At 41.3% G+C, this 21,350-nt stretch overlaps 1 protein-coding gene across 1 annotated transcript in view; it reads left to right on the top strand.

Moving 5' to 3' along the window:
• Positions 1–4,204: 4,204 nt before the first annotated feature.
• PLPPR4 (phospholipid phosphatase related 4) overlaps positions 4,205–21,350 on the top strand; it is a gene marked incomplete at both ends in the record, with an annotated part of 31,011 nt that continues 13,865 nt past the window's right edge. The window contains 2 exons of the mRNA XM_082483936.1: positions 4,205–4,282; positions 18,701–18,886. Coding sequence (XP_082340062.1) covers positions 4,205–4,282; positions 18,701–18,886 — 264 coding nt within the window. The remainder of the gene's footprint in view (positions 4,283–18,700; positions 18,887–21,350) is intronic.

Below are 21,350 nucleotides of genomic sequence, written 5' to 3'. Positions count from 1 at the left end.
GCAAGGGGTTTCAGTGATAAAGCACAGGTCCCCGCTTATGCAGTGTGCTTTGTTCCCATGGAAGCAGTGAAACCACAGCCATTGCCTGTGTCCAGCACCTACCAAAGCCTGGGAATAAAAGCAGATTTTCCTGCAGAGGGAAGAGAGCACCTGGATAAAGAGATGATGACCTGCAGTCACGTTTTATACAGTGCAGCTTTGCCAATACACTAGACTATGCTGGAAAATAATTTCAAATTATGTTTCTAATAACTGTGGCAGCTCAGCTGCTGTCTGCCTGATAACTGGAAAGAAAGGTGCTTTCTTCACCTAAAGAAGCTCCACCAATAACACTTCTTTAGGGTGGGGTAACATTTTGTGTCAAGCTGAGCTCTGAAAAATCAGCTTGGAATCACCAGGTGCAGTCACTGATGGCCAGGTTTTCTTTTTGTTGAAGGAAAAATAAATCTCTCTTCTTAAAATCCTATTCCAGATGAGTCAGAAGAGACCTATGGTCCAGATCTAGGAATTTTATCTCCAACTTTAAATTTTTCTGTAAACTCAATTGGTTTTGCTGAAGCAAAGCATAAAATTTAAGGGTGGTAAGGCACTGGAACAGGTTGCCCAGAGAGGTTGTTGAGGCCCCATCCCTGGATGTGTTCAAGGCCAGGCTGGACATGGCCTTGGGCAACCTGGTCTAGTGAGAGGTGTCCCTGCCTATGGCAGGGGGGCTGGAACTCCACCATCTTCAAGGTCCTTTCCAACCTAAACCATTCTATGATTCTATGATTCTATGTTTCCATGACACTTTCCTGTTACAGAGATTGCTTGAAGGTGGGTACAAAAAGCTATCAGCATTAGTGCAGATCCTGTACATACGACTATCCTGCACATAGATAATAGGCATTCGTAAGTCATGCATCACCACACTTTCTTGTAAGACTATCTTGATTGAAATGGACAGGAGGCATTTTCTGAATTTTTTACCACCAACACATCTTTCTTTAGGAGACCATATAGATGAGATACTCATTTATACAAAAGCCATTTCACATGGTTCTATCAACAGTAAGGGAATTTAATAAGGATATAAATGTGTGTTATAACCATTTGAAGGATGCTTATACTTCTAAAGCACTCCAACGAGTTTTTATGGAAACGGGAATCAATCCCATAATTTCTAATAACTAACTGTCAAAAGAGCTGAATGCAACAGCATTGGGGGAACTTGTGTGTTTCCAGGTGTTAACATATAGATGAATCCCTTAGTCCAAAAGCCATACTATTACACCCAGCAAGGGATTTTTCTCTTTTTCCATCAATATTTATGTGCTTGAAAGAGGACACGCAGGAACCTAAATGTCAGTTTTGAGAAGTAGAGAAGAAATATTTTTACTCCACTGTGTTAGTTCAGGACATAAGGTCCAAATGATTGCATCCCTCTCTGAATACCGCAAGATGAAGAGAGATACAGAGCCTCTGCACAGATGTCAGGTGCTACACTCTGGGGCTTGGGCAGGTAAGGTGGAAGCTGGGAATGCATTGCTGGCAGCACAGCAAGGGTGAAATGATGAGGTGGCACCTTAGCTGTACCTTGGCTATTTACTCTTGAGAAAGTGGTTGCTATAGCTGAGCCTCAACAGAGAACAAGTGAAAGCCCAGAGAGAAGAGTGGGAAATGCACCCTAGCCATGTCCATACTTGCCTATCAGTATCACCTTTACACTTTAGACTAGCGCGAGGCAGACCTGCCACACCCTGGGACCCAACCATCGCTGATCCCTTCCCCCCTCTATTTGACTAGATAAAGGGCAGAAGTTCTTGTCAAGGTCTATCACTGGCAAAAAATTAATTGCTTCATTTCAGCTAAATCACATATAACCCCTCTCCTAACTCCCTCTACCCATATATCCACAAAATAGTGAGAAACTAAACCAGAGAATTACAAAACTCTTCCTGCCCTTACAGCAGTCATACAACTTGCATTGCATCCTTCCCACCAGACACTTAGAATCATAGAATCATAGAATCAGTGAGGTTGGAAGGGACCTTTAAGATCATCAAGTCCAACCATTAACCTACCCTGATAAAAACACCACCACTTCTAAACCATGTCCCTAAGCACCTCATCTACCCTTTTCTTAAACACCTCCAGGGATGGTGAATCCACCACCTCTCTGGGCAGCTTATTCCAATGTTTAATAACCCTTTCAGTGAAAAAATGCTTCCTAATATCCAATCTAAACCTGCCCTGACATAACTTGAACCCGTTTCCTCTTGTCCTATCACTTGTCACCAGGGAGAAGAGGTCAGCTCCCATCTCTCTAAAACCTCCTTTCAGGTAGTTGTAGAGGGTGATAAGGTCTCCCCTCAGCCTCCTCTTCTCCAGGCTAAACAACCCCAGATCCCTCAGTCGTTCCTCATAAGGTTTGTCCTCCAGACCCTTCACCAGCTTTGTAGCCCTTCTCTGGACACGCTCCAACACCTCAATGTCCTTCTTGTAGTGAGGGGCCCAAAACTGAACACAGTACTCGAGGTGAGGCCTCACCAGTGCCGAGTACAGGGGGATGATTACTTCCCTAGTCCGGCTCACCACACTATTCCTGATACAGGCCAGGATGGTGTTGGCCTTCTTGGCCGCCTGGGCACACTGCTGGCTCATGCTCAGCTGGCTGTCCACCAACACCCCCAGGTCCTTTTCTGCCAGGCAGCTTTCGAGCCACTCCGCCCCCAGTCTGTAGCGCTGCATGGGGTTGTTGTGACCCAAGTGCAGGACCCGACACTTGGCCTTGTTGAACCTCATACCATTGGCCTCAGCCCATCTGTCCAGCCTGTCCAGATCCCTCTGCAGAGCCAATCTACCCTCAAGCAGATCAACACGCCCCCCTAGTTTAGTGTCGTCTGAGAACTTACTGAGGGTGCATTCGATCCCCTCATCCAGATCATTGATAAAGATATTAAAGAGAACTGGCCCCAGCACCGATCCCTGGGGGACACCACTCGTGACTGGACACCAACTCCATTTACCACCACTCTCTGGACACGGCCATCCAGCCAGTTTTTTACCCAGCGAAGAGTATACCTGTCCAGGCCATGAGCAGCCAGTTTCTCCAGGAGAATGCTATGGGAAACGGTGTCAAAAGCCTTGCAAAAATCTATTATTGATAGTAAGACTTTGTAGAGTAGGGACTGGTTACTACCCTGTGTTTTACTACAGGAGGCTACAGGAGCCAAAATACCAGCAACCATCTCAAGAAGAACAGCAGTTAATTTCCCATGCTTCCCCCAAAAAAGGAGGGACAGGAAATAAACTATAACTGCTTGAGTCACACTTCTCTCCTTGAACATTAAAGCTAAACATCACAATGCAAGAATAAGTTTACAGGCACCAGACAACCTTTGCAGACACCATTAATGTGCCACAAAAGAATGAAAATGCTATCTCATACAGAGAACTCCAGCAGGCCTTAACCAGGGTACCGCTCATTGACATCGACAGGAGCTTGCCTGAGAAAAGGCTGCAAACTTTGATCCATAAATAGGATCTCAAAATAACACACTTCACCATGGAAACAATTGTTCAGGTTAATTCTGTTCTCTTTAAGACTGGAGCAGGAACTGCACATGCCTCGGTATTGCACACTGGGTTGAAGAGCTCAGTTTTGCCCAGTGCCAGTCACACACCTCCCCCCCAGCCTGGTGCTGCGGCTGGGGTGAGCTGTCATCAGCAATTTGAGCTCAAAAAGAGTACACCTGCCATTGGTACACATTGGCCATACAGGAATGGTATTCCTAGGGCCATTCTACTGCTCCGTTTCAGAGAAAGACTTCCCAGAAAGATGATAAAAGCCCCAAACTCCCCACGGACCGCCCTGTGCACCCTCACGCCTGCAGGGATCCCCTGCAGCCGTCTCAGGCCCGTAGGTGCACATCTGCCGATCGCCTACTGCAGCCAAAGCTTTCGTCGGATTGAGGGCGCCGGCCTCGGGGCTCCCCCCTTCATCCCCGATTGCTCTGACGCTCGGCGGAGCCCCGGCGCGAAGGAGTTAAGGCTGCCGGGACCCCCGCCGCCCGCACCCCCGCCGCCGAGCAGCCTCCTGACGTCAGCCCCGCGCACGGCGCAGAGGACGCGCGAGCGGGCGGCGGCGGCGGCCGGAGGAGACCCGCGGCGGGCGGCTGCCAGCGGCCGGGGGAGCGCGGGGCCGCCGCCCGCAGCCCCCGCCAGCATGTCCGCCAAGGAGCGGCAAAAGGGCAAAGTGACCAAGGACAGCGTCACCCTCCTGCCCTGCTTCTACTTCGTAGAGGTGAGTGGCGGCCACCCAACCCCACCACCAACCCCTCCGGACCGGCGGCGGCGGGGGCGGCGGGGCTGGCGGCGGGGGCGGGCAGCGGCGCGATCCGGAGCCCCTCCGCGGGGAACGCCGCGGAGAGGGAACTGGCCTCGGCACTCTTTCCGCACCGTCTGATGCAAAATCCCTACGTGACGCTTTGCTGTAGCGAAATCGGCATCGAAGTCGTGTCCCGTTCCCCTCGTGTCCCCCCCTCCCCCCGTAAGGAGCAGGCACAAATTAACCTCTTCTTTGCAGTCTTTTCAAGTGGGAATTATTTCTACGAATTATTCAGAAAATGAAAGGGTCGCTCAAGGAAAGCATGCTGTGTGCACAGGAACCTCTAGGGAGGAAGACATATTTCAAGAAGGGCTGGCTTCTAGGCAAACGCTGCTCACGTTGCTTTGGTAGAATAAAAATCACGTTCGTAAGGGAATGCTTAGGAAAATGGAAATGTTCTCAAAATGGTAAGCAGTGGTATGTTTTTTACTGACCCCTGGATTATGTGCTTCCTCTAACAGAGCTAAAAATGCCTGTTTTGAAAACAGAATGAGGTTCTCAGCACATCTTAAAGAGCAGAACCTGCTATGGCTGCTCAGCTGGTAGCAGGTGGAGTTGCAGAGGCATTCGCTGCTTGGTGTGTCACTTGGAGGCATTTAGCCCCCCCGGAAAGTACAGTCATGTATGGACTTCTGTAAGGTCATGAGTAGACACAGTTTAAGCTTAAAGAGTTGGTGTGATGTGAAATTATTTGATGGCAAAGCAGTAAGAGGGAGGTAAAAATGTTTTATGGATTTAGCCAAGTATTTCAGGTGACCCCACTCAGAGGGAAGCAATTGAGGCACTTTGAGGCACCATGTAACTTACCTCAGAGAGAGACTGAAAATAACGTGAAGGACTTAATGGTAAAATATGGTGTAAGTTAACTATAATCGGTATGCTAAATAAAAGCATAAAAACTTATACAGTACCTAATTTATAAAATATTAAAATATAAATATTGGGTGAAATATTATTGTCTTTCAGGTGCACTTGAAGGGCTTTGGAGGTTCTCTGGGAGGTAGAAGGGGCCAGATTGAGAAGGAATTTTAGGTAATAGTGGAGTGTCTCTGTCCCTTGTGCTCCCTAAGCACCTGGATGTGGTCAGGAGCCAACCCAAAGCAAGCTGGACCAACTGGGAAGCTTTGCAGAGGCTGGTTATATGGAAGCATCAATGTAATTAGGCCTGCTCAAGAGAAACCCGTTGATGGAAGGTGCTTACTGTGCCATATATCTTACATTAGCTTGGTATAGGAGGGAGAGGTCAAGCTTGGAGAACCCCCTAAAACCAGGTGGGGGCTTCCTCACTCTCTGTGCTATCTTCAGGAATCCAAACAGGAAGGGAGATTGCTGGACCTCAGCTTGGGCAGGAAGATGATGTAGAGATCCTGCAAGACTCAACAGAACTGTGCTGTTTCGTGGGCTCTGCTTTGGCCTGCAGCAAGATGGGATGAAATACAGAGCAGCAACACAAAATTTGTGCCTGCTGCTCAAGAGTTGCCTTGTATAATATTAATTGCATGCTTATAGTTCCCCCAGAAGCTCCCTGTAGCTGTTAAAGGAATAAGGCAAAGGATTCTGCGAGGAATGAAGAACTTAGGAGTCCACACCAGAGTGGAGAACTTGCCTGCTTCCTGTGGGACCTGTACACAGAACTCGGCCTAAGACCTTCAGCAAGTCATTTACAGCTAGATCTAAAAAGAGGTGGAGATCTCTTCAACAGCCAGCTGCTCTGAGAGGGAGTCAGAGTCCTCACTTAAGAGAATGGTCTCCTAATGAACTTTTAGGATTTCTATGTTATTCAGTCACAGGAGCAGAATCTAGAGCCTGCGAGAGCAATTCTCTCCCAGGAGCGAGTTCTAATTATTGAACAGCAGACTTATGGCCCCTCTTGAACCGATGAACATGTAGGTCCATACGAGTAAAAGGAACATCAAGAGAAAAAACTGACTACAATGCACCTGAGCCTAAACATTGATTAGGAAACTCTTTGGTGAGTTATTATAGCCTTATCCCATTACACAGCAGGAGGATTTGAACCCATTTCCCACATTTTACTTGAGTACTCAAGTCACTTGAGTGACAAAAATTTGTATGATATTTAGAAAGAAACACATTGTATTACTTGTGTACACCCACCCTGTATTTACCCACACATGTACTAATTCTAATCAGACTAATGAGAATGCCTTTCTAGAGCTTTGTAGCACAGGCAGATGCCAGCACTTCAACAGCATCAGAAAAAGGATGTGATGGCTTAGATTCTTTTGCTGTGATTGGCTCAAGGAGAACCAAAGATTTGAGTTGTACCTCATAAAGAGGGATTTAATCAAAGATAATTTAATTGCAATGAGAAGTTTGCATGTGTGAGGGACAGAAGAGTCACCCAGTGTGGTTGAGTGGCATTACTGCCTAATATGGATTTCCTTTCTGGGCATGAGGAAAGTTCCTAATGCCATCCAACAACAGCCAACTGTTTAAAAACAAAACTTACCCAATTTAATTAAGGTGCTCTGATTTTTAAAGCTTTTAATTTCAAGAATGGTGGTTGACTGGATGATGGGAAACAGGCTTTCAGCCTCTCTCTGAATGCTGTCAATTCTTTTATGTTTTTTTTTTCCTTCTGCCACTCATTCACTTTAATTTTCCCTGTCCCATTCATAGCAGACAGTCCGTCTCCACCTTGAATGACAATAAAAAAAAAGGTAGCACCTTCAAACAAGAAAATTAGGGTTTGCTGTCATCCACTTTGTATGAAGACCTAGGAGGTGTAGGCCAAAGGAAAAGCAGATTGTTCAGAAAATACATTACAAAAAAGTGCTGCTCAGAAGGAAAGAGATGGAAAGAAGGATGTTGGGCCAAGGAGAAGGTTAAGATTCCAAAGCTGTAGGAAAGGGATGCTTTCATGTTATACAAATGAAATATACAGTTAAAGAGTGAAAAAATATCTGTAACGACGATTATAATTCAGGCATGCAGAACAAATAAAGATAGATTCTCTGCTTCAGAAGGACCTTATCTTTAGAAATAGCAGCAAACAAATACGGTTCTGACACTGAGGGTTTTCTCCTATTAGGATCCTTAAGCATGTGTTATGAATGAGACTAACTCCTGTAAAGAAATGTGTTTGGTGGTAGCAACTTTCAGGATTGGATAAAATATGATTATGTAGAATGTGTGCACGCCAACTGATGGTTAACTTCAAAAGAAATACTCTGGGCCTGGTTTTGGTTTCAGTCTAATTTAAGAATAATTCAAATCAGCAGATTTTACCAGTGACAGAATTAAAATGTAAAACCAATATGCCACTCTTAAGATCATTGTTATCACTAGATCTGTTCTTCATTTACACAGGAAAAGCAAAAAGAGAATCAGGCTAGAGCTTTGGAAGGCACAGGAATGAAAAAGAAATAAAATGAAGAGACTGAGCTTCTGAAAAATGTGAATGGGTCATTCTCTAAAAACATCAGAGGCAAACAAATGAGCATTATTAAATAAATCTTAACACATTTTCAAGTTTCATGATTCATAAAATGAAATAACTTGATGATTTATCATATTTATCATAGGAATGCTTTAGAGGTTATTTTAAAACACTGGTAATACTTCTGCTTAGGGGAGCCTTTGATCTGAGGCTCCTGAGAGCTGAATAGTTTTAGATTGCCTTGTGCATCATGCTCACCTGGAGCACATGGTAATCAGCACTGCCAGGCAGTTTGGCCTGTTTTAGTCCTAATTATGCTTATGTCATTTTAGGGTTCCGTAGACTGTATGGGTTATCTGAGCTTTATTTGCATAACTGAGAAAGACAAAACTTGCTATGAAAACTCATAGTACCCCTGGTCTAGTGAGAATTCATTTTCATGGTAAAAAAGTCTACATGCCTCTGGGGGATATTGAAAATTAGTATTCCTGGAATAAGTTTTGCTTTTTGTTAACTGAGTTTCTTTTCAGCATATTCATAGTATATCATAAGCATATTCACTTACAGAAGAAATACAGATGTCTTGCATTTTAATATGAATCTGGAAAAGTTCCGGGGTTATGTAGTTCCTGTTCCTGGCAGAATGGTCACACTTTAGAGGCAGGACAGACAGATAGATTTCTTCTTGATAAAAGAAAACGGCTGTCTTTCCCCATTCTATCCCACTTCAAAAACTCCTGGTTTAAATTCTGGTTTCACAGAAGTGACTTGAATTTTGCCGTTGACTTCAGTGGCACTACTGCTTCATCCTGTCCCCCAAACGTGGCAATGCAAAAGGCCAAGGTGTTGTCAATCTGAGTGACTTGATGCACTTATTCTCCAACTAAATTGTGTTCCTATGGCACAGTCTTCATCTGTTGGTTGCTTAACTTCCAGGGACTAAAATTGGAGATGTTTAGACAATTTCCCTTGCACAATTGGTTTTTTTTTTCCTTATGTTGTCTTCTAGACTCTTGCGTATGATGCGTGCATACAGATACAGGTAGCCTCTTTTTCCAGAGCACAGCCAGGAGTTAATCATGCCAGAATTGTTTGGAAATGCTTCTTTCAGTACTTGAAGACCACTTACTTTTCTTCTTCCCCAAAGGAGCTGGAATTCTCACCAGCAGAAAGCACAAAGATCTGTAGGACTCAAGGCTGCAGAACAGAGGAGGCCATCAGCTTCCATTGAAATAAATGCATGTAGAGAACGTTCGCTGTGTGTCAGTACCAGATGCTTTATTTCCTTTTGTTTCTAACATACACTGACAGAGCTATGTTTGAAACATCAAATGTTTGTAAACATCACTTGGTAGCTCAGTGCCACTTCTCAGTCATATCTGGAATTTTTTTCAGCTATTCAGCCATGCATGACCCACCACATTTAAATTATGCACTTTGTCACCTGCAAGTGTGTGTGACTGCAAGAGACACAAAAAGCCAAGAGTGATGAGAATAAGAATAGAGGGAGAGTAGGCTATAGGGCTAAATCGTTCTTCCAAAGGACAGGATGTTAGGGCCTAGTGTAGGAGTTAAACTACATCGCTCTGTCTTGGAGGCACAGTGTAGTAGTCGCATTTCTCTCTAGATAGGTTTTTTGTTATGCTTAGATTAGCCAAAGGGGGAACCAACGAAAACCCCCAACTGTAGAAGATGAAATTATCCCCGTGCTGTGGAAGTAGCATAATACTTTCCAAATACATTGCTTTTTCTCTCAAAAGAGTCAACCATGTGTGAGGGGAGAGGAAGAAGCAGAAATACACTTAACAGTCTGCTCGTTGACCTGACCTTGTCACGTGGCTGACTCAGAGAGGCTAGATGGTGGATTTGTTTATAACGGTGCATTAGAGACCAGCATCCCCAAAATATTAAGAGGCTATCTGAGGCCTGAGGAGGCTGCTACACATTCAAAGCAGCTATATAATGCATTGGCCAAGTCATCAATGTTACATCCTCTACATCACTTCTGTGCTTATAGAAGAGCCGTACAGCCTGCATACTACCAGCTTTTAGCAGATGAGCAGAAAAGGGGAACAAAAAGGGAGGTATCAGGCCTGTCTGTGACAAGGCTGTCCTGGGGAAAAAAAAAAATGCACATGCCACACGTTAGATCTCCCTCTGTGTTTGGCTACTTGCTTGCCAAGTGTAGAGTTTGAGTAGTTCATAGTAAAAGAAGGAAGGCCCTGCTCCCCTTTCAGTCCTGCACCATCCTCCTGACCTAATGCCCCAGCCTATAGTAGAACTTTACGTACACAGGAGCTGAGCTGTTACAAGTGTTGTATCTTGCCTGATGATGTTGTCACTTAAAAGTTCAGTTTGTGGAGAGTTCAGAAGTGGCAAAACAGCATGGGAGTAAGCCACTGGAGAAGGGTTGGCACCCGCAGATTTTTTTTTTTTTCTTGGTGTATGTATGGCAACCAGTGTGTTTTAGAGAGTAGAATGAATTGTAGTATTGTGTAGGGATTGGCAACTTTGTCCCCTAGAGATGGGGTTCTCAAGGAAACTTCTAGCTGAAGTTTGGTAACACTGACTCGAAAACAACCAACTTGTTTTGAAGTGTTGCTGTTCTTGATTTACCATAACTTTGCAGCAGGAGCATAAAAGAAGTTTCATAATCAACAGTACGTGCAATATCCTAAATCTCATTGCTTGTAGTTATTCATTGGTTATAACTAAGCACTGATGTAATTCATAAATAATCATAATTAACTGTAATCATAATAATCAATTACGTTTGAAGTCACATTTGAAAGAAATGCATTAATGGTGGGTTTTGTCTTGTGTTAAATTGAAACATGTAAAAAGTATTTTTAGATTATTCCTGTCTGAGAATATTTTTGTTAAACAATTTTTATTTTGTTGGCTTCTCCCTGGGTAATTGCTGCTTCATGTACATTTATAAAGAAAAGAAGAAAGCACTTTTAGGATTATCATGCATTCAGCATGACTTTGAGATTTCTGAAATGAATAGGAATTTTATCACTGAGGTACCACCTCTATTTTTGGTCTTACACACACTGAGGTTTTCTATTAAGATTTGGCAAAAGATCAAGAGGTTTAAAGAGCTGCACGAAGATATCTGTTGTATTTCTAAAGCTAGACTCTAATTGGCAGTCACTGGACAATTCAATTAAATTCTAAAATCAATGCTGGAAATAAGGATAACTTAATTTTCCAAAATGGTAATGATAATAGATTTCAATGACACCTGGGATTTGAAATTAAACTGTGAGCTGAAATTAAATCCGATAGTGTTAAATCTAGGAGGAAAAAGACCATCATATCATGCCTCTACAATTAGTTTCCACAAAACTTAGACAATGATGAAGTAAAAATCCTTTAGAGAAAAGACCAGTTCCTTACAGCTTTGGGCCAGATGAAACCTGCATCCAAAAAAGGGGACGCGAAGCAGCAGAACCTCGAGTTCAGAGAGAAAAGCAAAAAGCCTTTATACAGATGCAAATATTAGACTTCTGAAAAGCCTGAATGCTTTTTCTTATAAGCCTGAGGGATTTAAGAATTAAGTTTAGCATATAAAAAAAACTACAAACCTGACTTTTGGGTCAAGCAAGTCCCCTGCTCTACAGCCATACTGTGCTTAGTAGCATCTCTCCTAAAGTCCTCATGACAGTCCACTTTGCAATGCATTTGAGCTTCTGCTTGGTTGTAATCTCAGCCCTACACAGCAGTCTCACTGAGGGTGAAGCTACAGCACTGGTGTAGGTAAGCAGGAGCCATGGTGAGGAGCCCATGGGTTCTTAAAAACAAGAGAAAATGGCAGAATTTGGGCTGATACCATTTCTTCTTCCTGACCTACTTCTGGAAGGTATTCAGTTATAGTCATGACCTCAGTATTCATTCCTGTCAGGACAAGAGAGACCTGTCTGCCTTCCATTCTCTCCTCCTGTCTTTTGTGAATCTCACAGCAAAGGACAACAGGACAACAGCCAGGCCGGTTAAAGGCTGCAATTGCTGTTAGTAGTTGGCTAAGAATAGGAATACCTTGTCTACTCCAACCCACCACAGCCCTTTTTTTTGTCTCATCCATCTGTTGTGCCTCGTCATTTAGACCATGAATTCTTTGGCACAAAGACTGACATTTATGATACATTTTAATAGAATGCCACAATGCCACAGCCTTGCAGTGCTAACACAACACAGTTTTTAAATAGACCATCCTTCTCCCAAGCACTTGGCTGGTATTTTTTCCATGAGGAGAAACCGATGGTATCCATTAGCTATCGTTCTAAGGCAATCCTGTTTATTTACTAGATAGCTTACAAAGATTTCCCAATTCCCAGAAAACAGAAAAACCAGGAGGCAGCTCCTGTGCTGAGGAACTTCTTGCTTTCTATAAAAGGGTTGCAGAGTGACCTAAGGATCTAAGAATTTCTGAGCCATCCAAGTCTAAAAATTATTTGCAAAACATAAAAGATCCAAGTAGCATATCAGGCAACCATTAACCCTTTTTCACAGGTGGGCTAGTCATATTATCTTTATCCTGCATCTGGCTAATCGTGTCTTGGCTTCCTCGGAAAGCTATATACATACTGCTTCTCTCTTTTCTGCCTATCTTTATACAGGCAGGTAAAACTAATCAATTCTACAGCCTTTGTGTTTGCATCCAGTCTCAAGGAAAATCACTCAAGTCATTCTGGCCAGTACACTGAGCAGTGACTTCAATATTGAACTATAATTACAAGAGACGCATTTCATTCCCCCCCTGCCCCCCCTTAGTCTCACTGAAATATAGCCCAGGCTAATCGCTTTTGTAACCCATATTTAAAGAGTGTCTGCTGGGCTGCCAACGCAGCCCAATACAATACCACCACAGGATCTGGATATGAGTTCACAATAAGAGATAATGCCTGTAAGTGCATTTTAGCAAAGCAAGGACAGGTCACAGAACTGCAACCTACAAAACAGGTTCACATATTTGAGTGTGTGACGCTCTCGCAAAGCCCATGGATTTTAAGATGTTATTCTGAAGATAAATATGGACTCTTCACATAGTTAAGTGCTGTCAAATATAAGAGTTAGATATATAACTATCAGTGTACAGTTTTAGAGAAAGGGAATTTATAGAAGCTACTAATTCCCAGAGAGTTTTGAATTATGTATGTATCCAGTTGCATATTCTTTCAAGGTAAGAGAGAAACCTTGGGGGGGCAATGGGTGCATGCTTACTTGTTGCTTTTTTTGGGGGGGGGTTGAGCCTCACTATCTCCATGGTGTCATTTAAGAAACCATCAATAATATCTGATTGCTACTGACTTGCCTGTAACGCTTGCAGAGAGAATGTGGTTTTAGTGAAGCTTTGACTATTTGGAAATTCACCAAGGCGGGGGGAGCACCTTGAATTGGAAATTTAGGGCTCTGCAGAGACCCTGTGGAATAATAAAGGTCCTGCATTTTAACTCAAGAGCAAGCAGTTCAGTGTTTCCTTCAGAACAACAGGGTGTGTGCCTGGTAGAAGGCCGGAGACAAAAGTCAGCGCCCCAGATGATGAGCTATCCAAAGGACAACCTTGTGCTGTGTAGGGTTCCATCCATTCCGATAAGATTTTCCTACTAAGGCTTGGCCTTCCACTGCCCCATTTGCAAAACCGCTGCTGTCATACCAGACCTGTATTCCTGCATTACACAGGGTGCAATGTGGAGGAGGTACAGGTGTAGGATAAGAGATGGGGCATATGCCGGTACTGGAGGCTTCAAGGCTATAAACAACTCACGCAATGGTCAGATAAAGAAATGCAGAACTGCAGCTGGCAAAACTGATTTTAGGGGTAACAAAGAGTACAAAGAACAAGCGTCCAACATATGTAAACTGTGCCACATATAGTAAATTGGAATGTAATGTGAAAAGACAGACCGTAAGAGAAAGAGCAAGGTGTAAAAGTGCATTAGCAAACATAAAAAAGAACCCAAACAATTCCTAGAGTGAGGAAGAATCACAATCAACAACATATTGCTCCTGAAAAAGGGTTTGGGATGTGCTACATTAGAGTGATAAATAGTTTGTTTTATACAGAATAACTATTTGTTACTACTAGATACAGACATAAAATCATGTACAGGTGTACCATACAAAGATACATGGAAGTAAAACAAACTAGGCATAGCCTAATTTCTAAGGTCATTAGAAAAACTGCTGTTACAATTAAACCAAATAAAAACAAAGTTCCAGGCAGGTCAAGACAGGTACAGACAAAGTATGTTTGACAAGCACCAGTCCTGAGTCCTTGCAAACTCAGTACAAAATCTGTGGCTTGTTAGTAGCAATGACAATAATGTATTTAGTGGACTACAGTTCTACAGGTTCCTCTTTTCATGCATTTGAAGCCATGGAAAAATAATCATAGGGAAATTTAACAGAAGCGTTTTCATCTACCCAGGGGTACCCCAGGAAGCTTGGGCCTGGTGCCTACGGGATAGCCAACTTGCGGGGTTTGGGCAGGACCAGTGTGGCTTCCATGCGTAGGCTATATCACATAACTAGTAACAAATTGTGCTGGCACTGTGGGTCCTGGATAATCTTAATCCTCACAAGTAAACCAGGAGTAACCCAAAACAGGCCCAGAAGCAATCACAGCACATGCCACAGAAGAGTGATGGGCAACCTGAAGAGCTGTTATCTCCCACCTCTGAACTCCTCTCACAGCCACCTCTTCTTTCAGTTCTCTGCAATGTGTAATATGTCTTGTGACTCTTGGCCAGAACGAAGATTTGTTACATATCACATCAGTTCAGATAAGTTATTGTGCTACTGAATGCTTTTTTGGTTTGTCCTGCACTATGTAACAAACAGGAGGGTTTCACCTTTTTTCTCTTTACAAGATCTCTTGGTATTTACATCCTTGTTGAGCTCTTAGGAATAGAGATCATCTTTTCTCATGCTTGGACAATTCCTAGCTCAACACAGCAAAATCTTTTTAAATATTAGTAACATTAATTATTATTAATAGCAAAGTTCTATGGCTTAATAAAGGCTCTTAACTTACATTTTAAGAAAATAACAGGAGAAATAAGAAAAAAAATATTTTTTAGAAAAAATAAATAGAACCCAAATCAAACCTTTTTAGCAGCTATGCTGATTATGGTCCTGACTTGAAGCCAAACAGAATTTGACCCCTTGGGTCAAACTCTACATTTACAGGTCTAAGTTACAAGCTAAAAAGGGATCTCTCTCCATTAGCCAACCAAGGAAATAAGAGTATAAAGACTTATTAGTCGAGATACGGGAACTGAGGTTGGGGGTTTTATTATTCTAATTAGGAACAGGAAAATTCCTATTCCATTTTGTAATTAAAACAATACACATTCTACCATCTAATTATATTTGACATTTTCAAGGTGTTGGGAGCTGAAGTCTATAATTATGGAACTACTGCTGCCTTAAGCAGAACACTCCATAAATATTCATATATTAAATAGCCAGTTATACTGTTTAGAAGATTTTAGAAACGTTTGCTTTTTTTTTTAGAAATGTTAGACTTGTAGAAGATGCTTTTTATATTTGTATTTTTAAAAAGATAGGAAGAAAAATGTCCTGTGGGATCTGACATACTGTATTTAGCAAATTGACTATAAACCTATTCATTAGTATTGTAAGCAGTCACATTGGAGATTCATAAGCTTTAGAATTATTTCTTTTCTTTTAGCAGACTAGGTAATTACGGTCAGAAATAATATAGGATTCCTGTAGTGAAGTCATAAGACAGTAAAATGCAATTCTTACAATTCCTTGATTTTGTAATTAACAATAAAATTATAGCTTACGTACAGTAGCTTTTAAAAAAAGTTACCCATATCTTTTATTTTAGTGTCTCACAATAAAATATCACTTCATATATCACCTATTTTTGATAGTTCAATATTGCCATTTAAAACAGTTATGCCTAAGAATACCATAATTAAATTAGAGGTGGACTTGTGGGTTTCAAGGAGAGGCTTTCCTTTTCTTGACATTACAGAAATGGAAAAATACACAGTGAAGATGAAACTCTGCATGCAATGGGTTCCATGAGTCTGCCTGCTCTGTGTTTCCATTCTAAGAAATGAGCCTTTGGGGACATATAGATAAAAGGGCATGATTTCTGAAAAGAAGGGCAATAAGCAATTTGCCTTTTTTGTCCATTTAGCTCGTTGTTACAGGCTTGTGTCCTGTTATAAGATGCTTTGTGCCATGGGACCTAGATCCTGGCTAAGTCATTAGGTATGACTTTCAAATAGTTAATAATAACAAAAGACATTGCAAATATTTTGAGTGGTAAATGCTATGCAGAAGTGAAGTTGCAATACGTGTGAGTTCAAGTACTGTACAGAATTTCAGTATCTGTGCAAGAGCAGCAGAGACTTGGTGCAAGCTCCCTGCACAGCAGGGCAGCGTGCACTGTGCCAGCCCCCTGGTCAGGAGGCCCCTTATCCCAAAGAGCTCCACAGTCTCTGTGCAGGCAGGTATGGAGAGAAAGGCACTCAGTCCCACAACCATCTTAATTATTCCCAGAGTATGAAGACTTGAGGGAAGTCCTCTTTCATCCCTGCACATATCTATAATGACTAGAAACAGTGTAGCCCATGTTGACAAATCATGAATGCTTGTATTATAGCCAATCAGGGACTGCATCCAGCAGGAAGTGAGAAGTAGTATATAATGCATCCAGCTAAAGAATTGGACTTCTTTGTGGGATGAGCAGGAAGCAGGACGCAATTTAGTTACATTGTATATAATTATTCCATACATATTATATGTCAGATTATATAATAGTTCTACTATATATTATGTATTCACATAATTTGTATTACATACTGTGTATGTTATATACTATATGTAGTATGTATGTGTAATAGAGTATGTGAGTGCAGATATACCTATATGGTTGGGTTGTATATATATACACATTCACTACTTGCTGAAGCAAACTTACTAGATGCCTGGTGTTATTTTTGTAATGCTCATAGCACTTAGGGATGCCAATACACATTCCCTCCCTTTCTACACCATCACAGCCTCTATACTATGTGACATTACAACGCAATCAACTTGAACTCAGATAACCAGACAGGCAAAATTCTTCCATTCTCCACGTTCTGCAGATTTTGCTTAGAACGCTTTGAAGGTAAAACATACCTTCTTCAGATCTGTCCTTCAGCACATCAAAGATAAGTTGTTCTTTTTAAACAAAAACTAAGCTGTATTAAAAAATGTTTCATTGAAATTTAGCTAGAACCCTCCTTCTTTAACCACCCAGAATTACATTTTATGCACAAAAAGCCTACATTTTAAAAGCCCAATGTTTAAAAATCTGGAAATGGCCAGTTAATGCAAGAAACCATTGTCTGTCTGCCATATATAGCAGGTTTTATTCATCATTTTTCCAATATACATATTTATCCAGTTCTACCTCTGCTTTTTTATTCCATTGTAGAATGGGATGAATGACACTGATGTTAATCAGTCAATTATTTTTGTAAATGTGTACTGCAAGAAAAATATAATCCAATTATGCCTGAGATTATGTTAGGACAATCCCTATTTCTCATAATGTGAGGTGCTAGATGTATCACAGTATCACAGTATCACAGTATGCTAGGGATTGGAAGGGACCTCAAAAGATAATCTAGTCCAATCCAAGGCATATCAAAGGATATGTAAAAGAGATCTCAAGAGATTTGATACAGCCTTATCAGATTTTTATGATTTTTATATGTCTAAGTGTATCCATTTAGTAGTTGCAAGGTTTTACTTTTCAGCTGCAGCTAACAGTGAGGAAAAGTTAATGTGATAGCCATTTAAAAAGAAGAAAGAAAAGGAAGCAGATAGGCAGTTCACGTCATATTATCCATAGGTACCTTCATTGCAGTGGAGACACAGAGAAGGAGTCATTGCATCTCAGTGGAGGAGCGGGCAGTTGTTCTAATGTTGCCTTGTTCAATGAGGACTCTGGAAAACAACAAACAAAAAACATTTCTTAGCATTTACTAGATGGATAAAGAGAATAATCACATGCTGCTGGTCACCTCTGATTGCTCTGATGCCCACGCTGGGTGCATAGCTGCCCTCTCTGTTCACTTAAAAACCAATGGCTTCAAAATGCCTTTTTGCTCTTTCTTCTCTGGAACAACTTCTTTCCTTCCACAGAGGCTTACTGGTTGAATCTGTGCTTTCAGGAGCTGGTGGCAAGCTGGAGTGAAGTTATCCCCAGAGGGGCCAACTTTGCTCTTAATAAATTACTGGAAGTAATTGCGAAGGGTAAAATCGCTAAATAGCTAGAGGATAAAAGAATTATGAACCATAGTAATCATGGTTCTAAACAGACTGAGTCTTGCCAAAGTTAATGGCTTTTTTTGATAGAATTACAAACTGAATATGTGAAGGCAGAACTCTGTATTATCACATATTTAGATTCTAGGGCAGCACTGGATACTGTTTTTCATTAACTGTTACTTTGAAACTTAATGCAAACTGGCTTTGATATAAACACTGTCATATACGTGACAGAGAGTTGCTGAAGTACCAGAAAGGGTGATGATGAACAGCAGAATGCTGAGGCCCCACATGGGAGACTGAAGTCCTGCTACTTCCTTTAAAAAAAAAAAAAAATCCAAGTTTGTCTATTAACCATTCATAGATGAAAATGCTAAATTATGTGGGCTGGAGATTGGATTGGGTGTTTTGACTAGCCTGGTAGACAACAGGGTTATTTGATATCATCTGAATAGTATCATATCTCTAGAGAATTAATTATTTAAAGATGGTAAAATGGATATGACAAGGAGCAATGAATTGTAAATAGCAAACATCACAGAGATTTATTAACATACTATGTTGTCTTTGCAAAAGCATTGCTTTTCCATTTCCAAACAGTAATTTGTTGCTTTCTTCTCTTCTAGTTGCCCATATTGGCATCTTCTGTTGTTAGCCTCTATTTTCTTGAACTTACTGATGTCTTCAAGCCAGTTCACTCTGGATTTAATTGCTATGACAAGAGTCTGAGTATGCCATACATTGAACCTACACAAGAGTCTGTTCCCTTCTTGATGTTGCTTAGTCTGGTTTTTGCTGGACCATCAATTACGGTAAGTTTGAGGTGCCACTGTCATTTATTAAAGATTTTGAACAGAGTCTCAGTTGGCAGAAAGAAAATAGCTCCTTTGGTTTCATTTAGGCTGCAGAGTGTCATCCAGGCTAATTACCTTAGGATTTTAAATTCATCTTTTATTCTTCTGTAACAGAAGGAGACACACTCTTTAAAACATTCCCTGTAGCATTTCATCTACTTGTGCTGTCCTGATTGTGGGCATTAATGTTAAGAAACAGCATCTACAGTTGGGTGAGAATAGCTTGAATCATTCTGTTATGCTGTACAAATATTTGAACTTTTACAGACAGGACATCTCCCTACTCTGAGGTACACCAAAATTCAAGATTTTGTTGGAAACAAAAGCCTTTCATTTACAGCCCTGAACATGCCACTATTGTTAGAACTGGCTTTATTCAGTGAGAAGGTATATCAACTGTATCAGTGAAATCAATTACATTTTCCCAAATAGCACTGTTAGTCATAAAGAGCAGGCAAAAGGAGGCTGGTTTAATCATTCACCCAAAGGAAGGAGATGATTTCAGCAGAACAGAAATATCCTGTCAGAGTATGAGCTGTTTGGTTGCTATATGTCGTGGTTTAACCTCAGCCGGCAACTAGAACCACACAGACGCTCACTTACCACACCCTCTTTTCCCCCCTCAGGAAGGGTGGGGAGAAGAAGGAAAAAAAGAAGGGGAAAGGGAGAAAAAAACCCTCCTGGGTTGAGTTAAAGATAGGTTAATAAAAACAATAACAGAAAAGGAAAAAAAATAATAATGATGACACGGGTAACTCTCACTGCCCAGTGAATTGGCACTGTCCAGAGCAGTGATTGCAGATTCCTGCCCCCTGGCTAACCCCGTTTGTATACTGAGCGTGACATCTATGGTGTGGAATATTTCATTGGCCATCCTGTCATTCAGTGTATGCTTCTATGGGAAGCTCTAAAAAAGTCCTTGGATAGTATAAACGTCACTTAGCAACAACTAAACCCAATAGGTATTATTGACATTCCTTTCACAGCAATCCCTAGAAGGAAAATTAACTATTTCCCAGCTGAAACCAGGACACTATTTTACAGAAAAAAATACAAATTGTCTCATACAGGTGAGTGTTGTCCCTGGTTGAATTGCTTTGTCAAATTAAAATGAAATCTAAAGACTTTACCTTTATATATATATACTAAAGAGAATTCATTTTGTCTGATTTTAGGCAGCGCAGATAGGAGCCTTATTCTCACACCACTCCTGTTTGGCAAATGGAGAGAGAAATTCACCTTAAGTGGGTAATTCCATGCACCTAAAAAGCTGAATCAACCTTCTGAAAGGGTCTCTTCTCTCCCGTGACAGCAATGACTGTGCATCTTGGTTAGGCACTTCTCTAAGGCCAGCTGCAAATGTATCTGCTGCCAGCTCCTCTGAATTGCCTTAAATTCAACCAGTTCATTTGTTTTATAATACTAGCCAATTTGCAATTACAAAATGTATAAAATATGAAGCCTATATAAAAATCATCAAGTGCTGTTCTCTCTTTGCTTTCCAGGATGTTTTTTGTTTATTTCTCTTTTTTTAAACGGAACTGTTCTTACTGTGTTTGATTTTGGTTGCTTTAGAAACCATTTTTGAAGGATTTTGCACAACCATCAGGCTGAAGATTGTACTCATTTAGGAACTGGGAGCTAAGACTCCCAATGTTCCTGGTGCAGTCACTTGCAGCAAACACCAAATACTGTGATAAAAACAAAAGTTGTTGGTATTGCAGTTTGGCTAGGTTTTTTAAGTTTAGACAGTGTTTCTGATAACAAAAAAGTGGACTTCCCTGAAACAACCATAGGAGGTATCTATATAGGCTCACTTGGGCCACAGCAGAGGCGTAAAAGCTGATTTTTACTTCAGAGTTTATGTTAAGCCTAGGTAATATCAAACACCTTCAACTGAGATGAAGGATGCCCATTTCATTATGAAGTGTTTGTTAAGGGCTTTGATTACAGCTAAATTATTTCAGCATTGCATGAAAATTTGCTATAGAAAATGTTCTTATTACTTGAATAATTCTCCTACCAGCAGTACAGACAACTAATCAAAACCATGCCATGTAAGGAACAAAAACCCACACTTGAGCATGCTTATCAAACTGGTGATTGGTAAAGAAAGTAAATCCTGAAGCTTCAAAGTACAACTGCTTAAAAGCTGCAAGCCTTAGGAAGGTGTAGTTCATTTGTATTAGTGTGGACATGAATGTGGTGCTTGTATTGATTGGAGAATGGGCTCTGATAGTGGGAAATACACAACCTCCTTTAATGAAAGGCGCTGAAGATGGTGTAAAGCATCAGCTCTCAATACCACTTCTAAAGTGAAAAACTAGGGTGGGGTTTTTTTCCAATTCTTCCCTTTTTCTTTGGAAAGGCCAATAAAGCTCAATGTAAAAAGCTTACAATTGTGCAATTGTCATCTTGTAGA

Source organism: Vanellus vanellus (assembly GCF_965231255.1).
Source record: "Vanellus vanellus genome assembly, chromosome: 5".
Taxonomy (NCBI): Eukaryota; Metazoa; Chordata; class Aves; order Charadriiformes; family Charadriidae; genus Vanellus; species Vanellus vanellus.
Note: the sequence above shows the minus strand (reverse complement) of the source record. Positions and strands in the feature narration are given on the sequence as shown.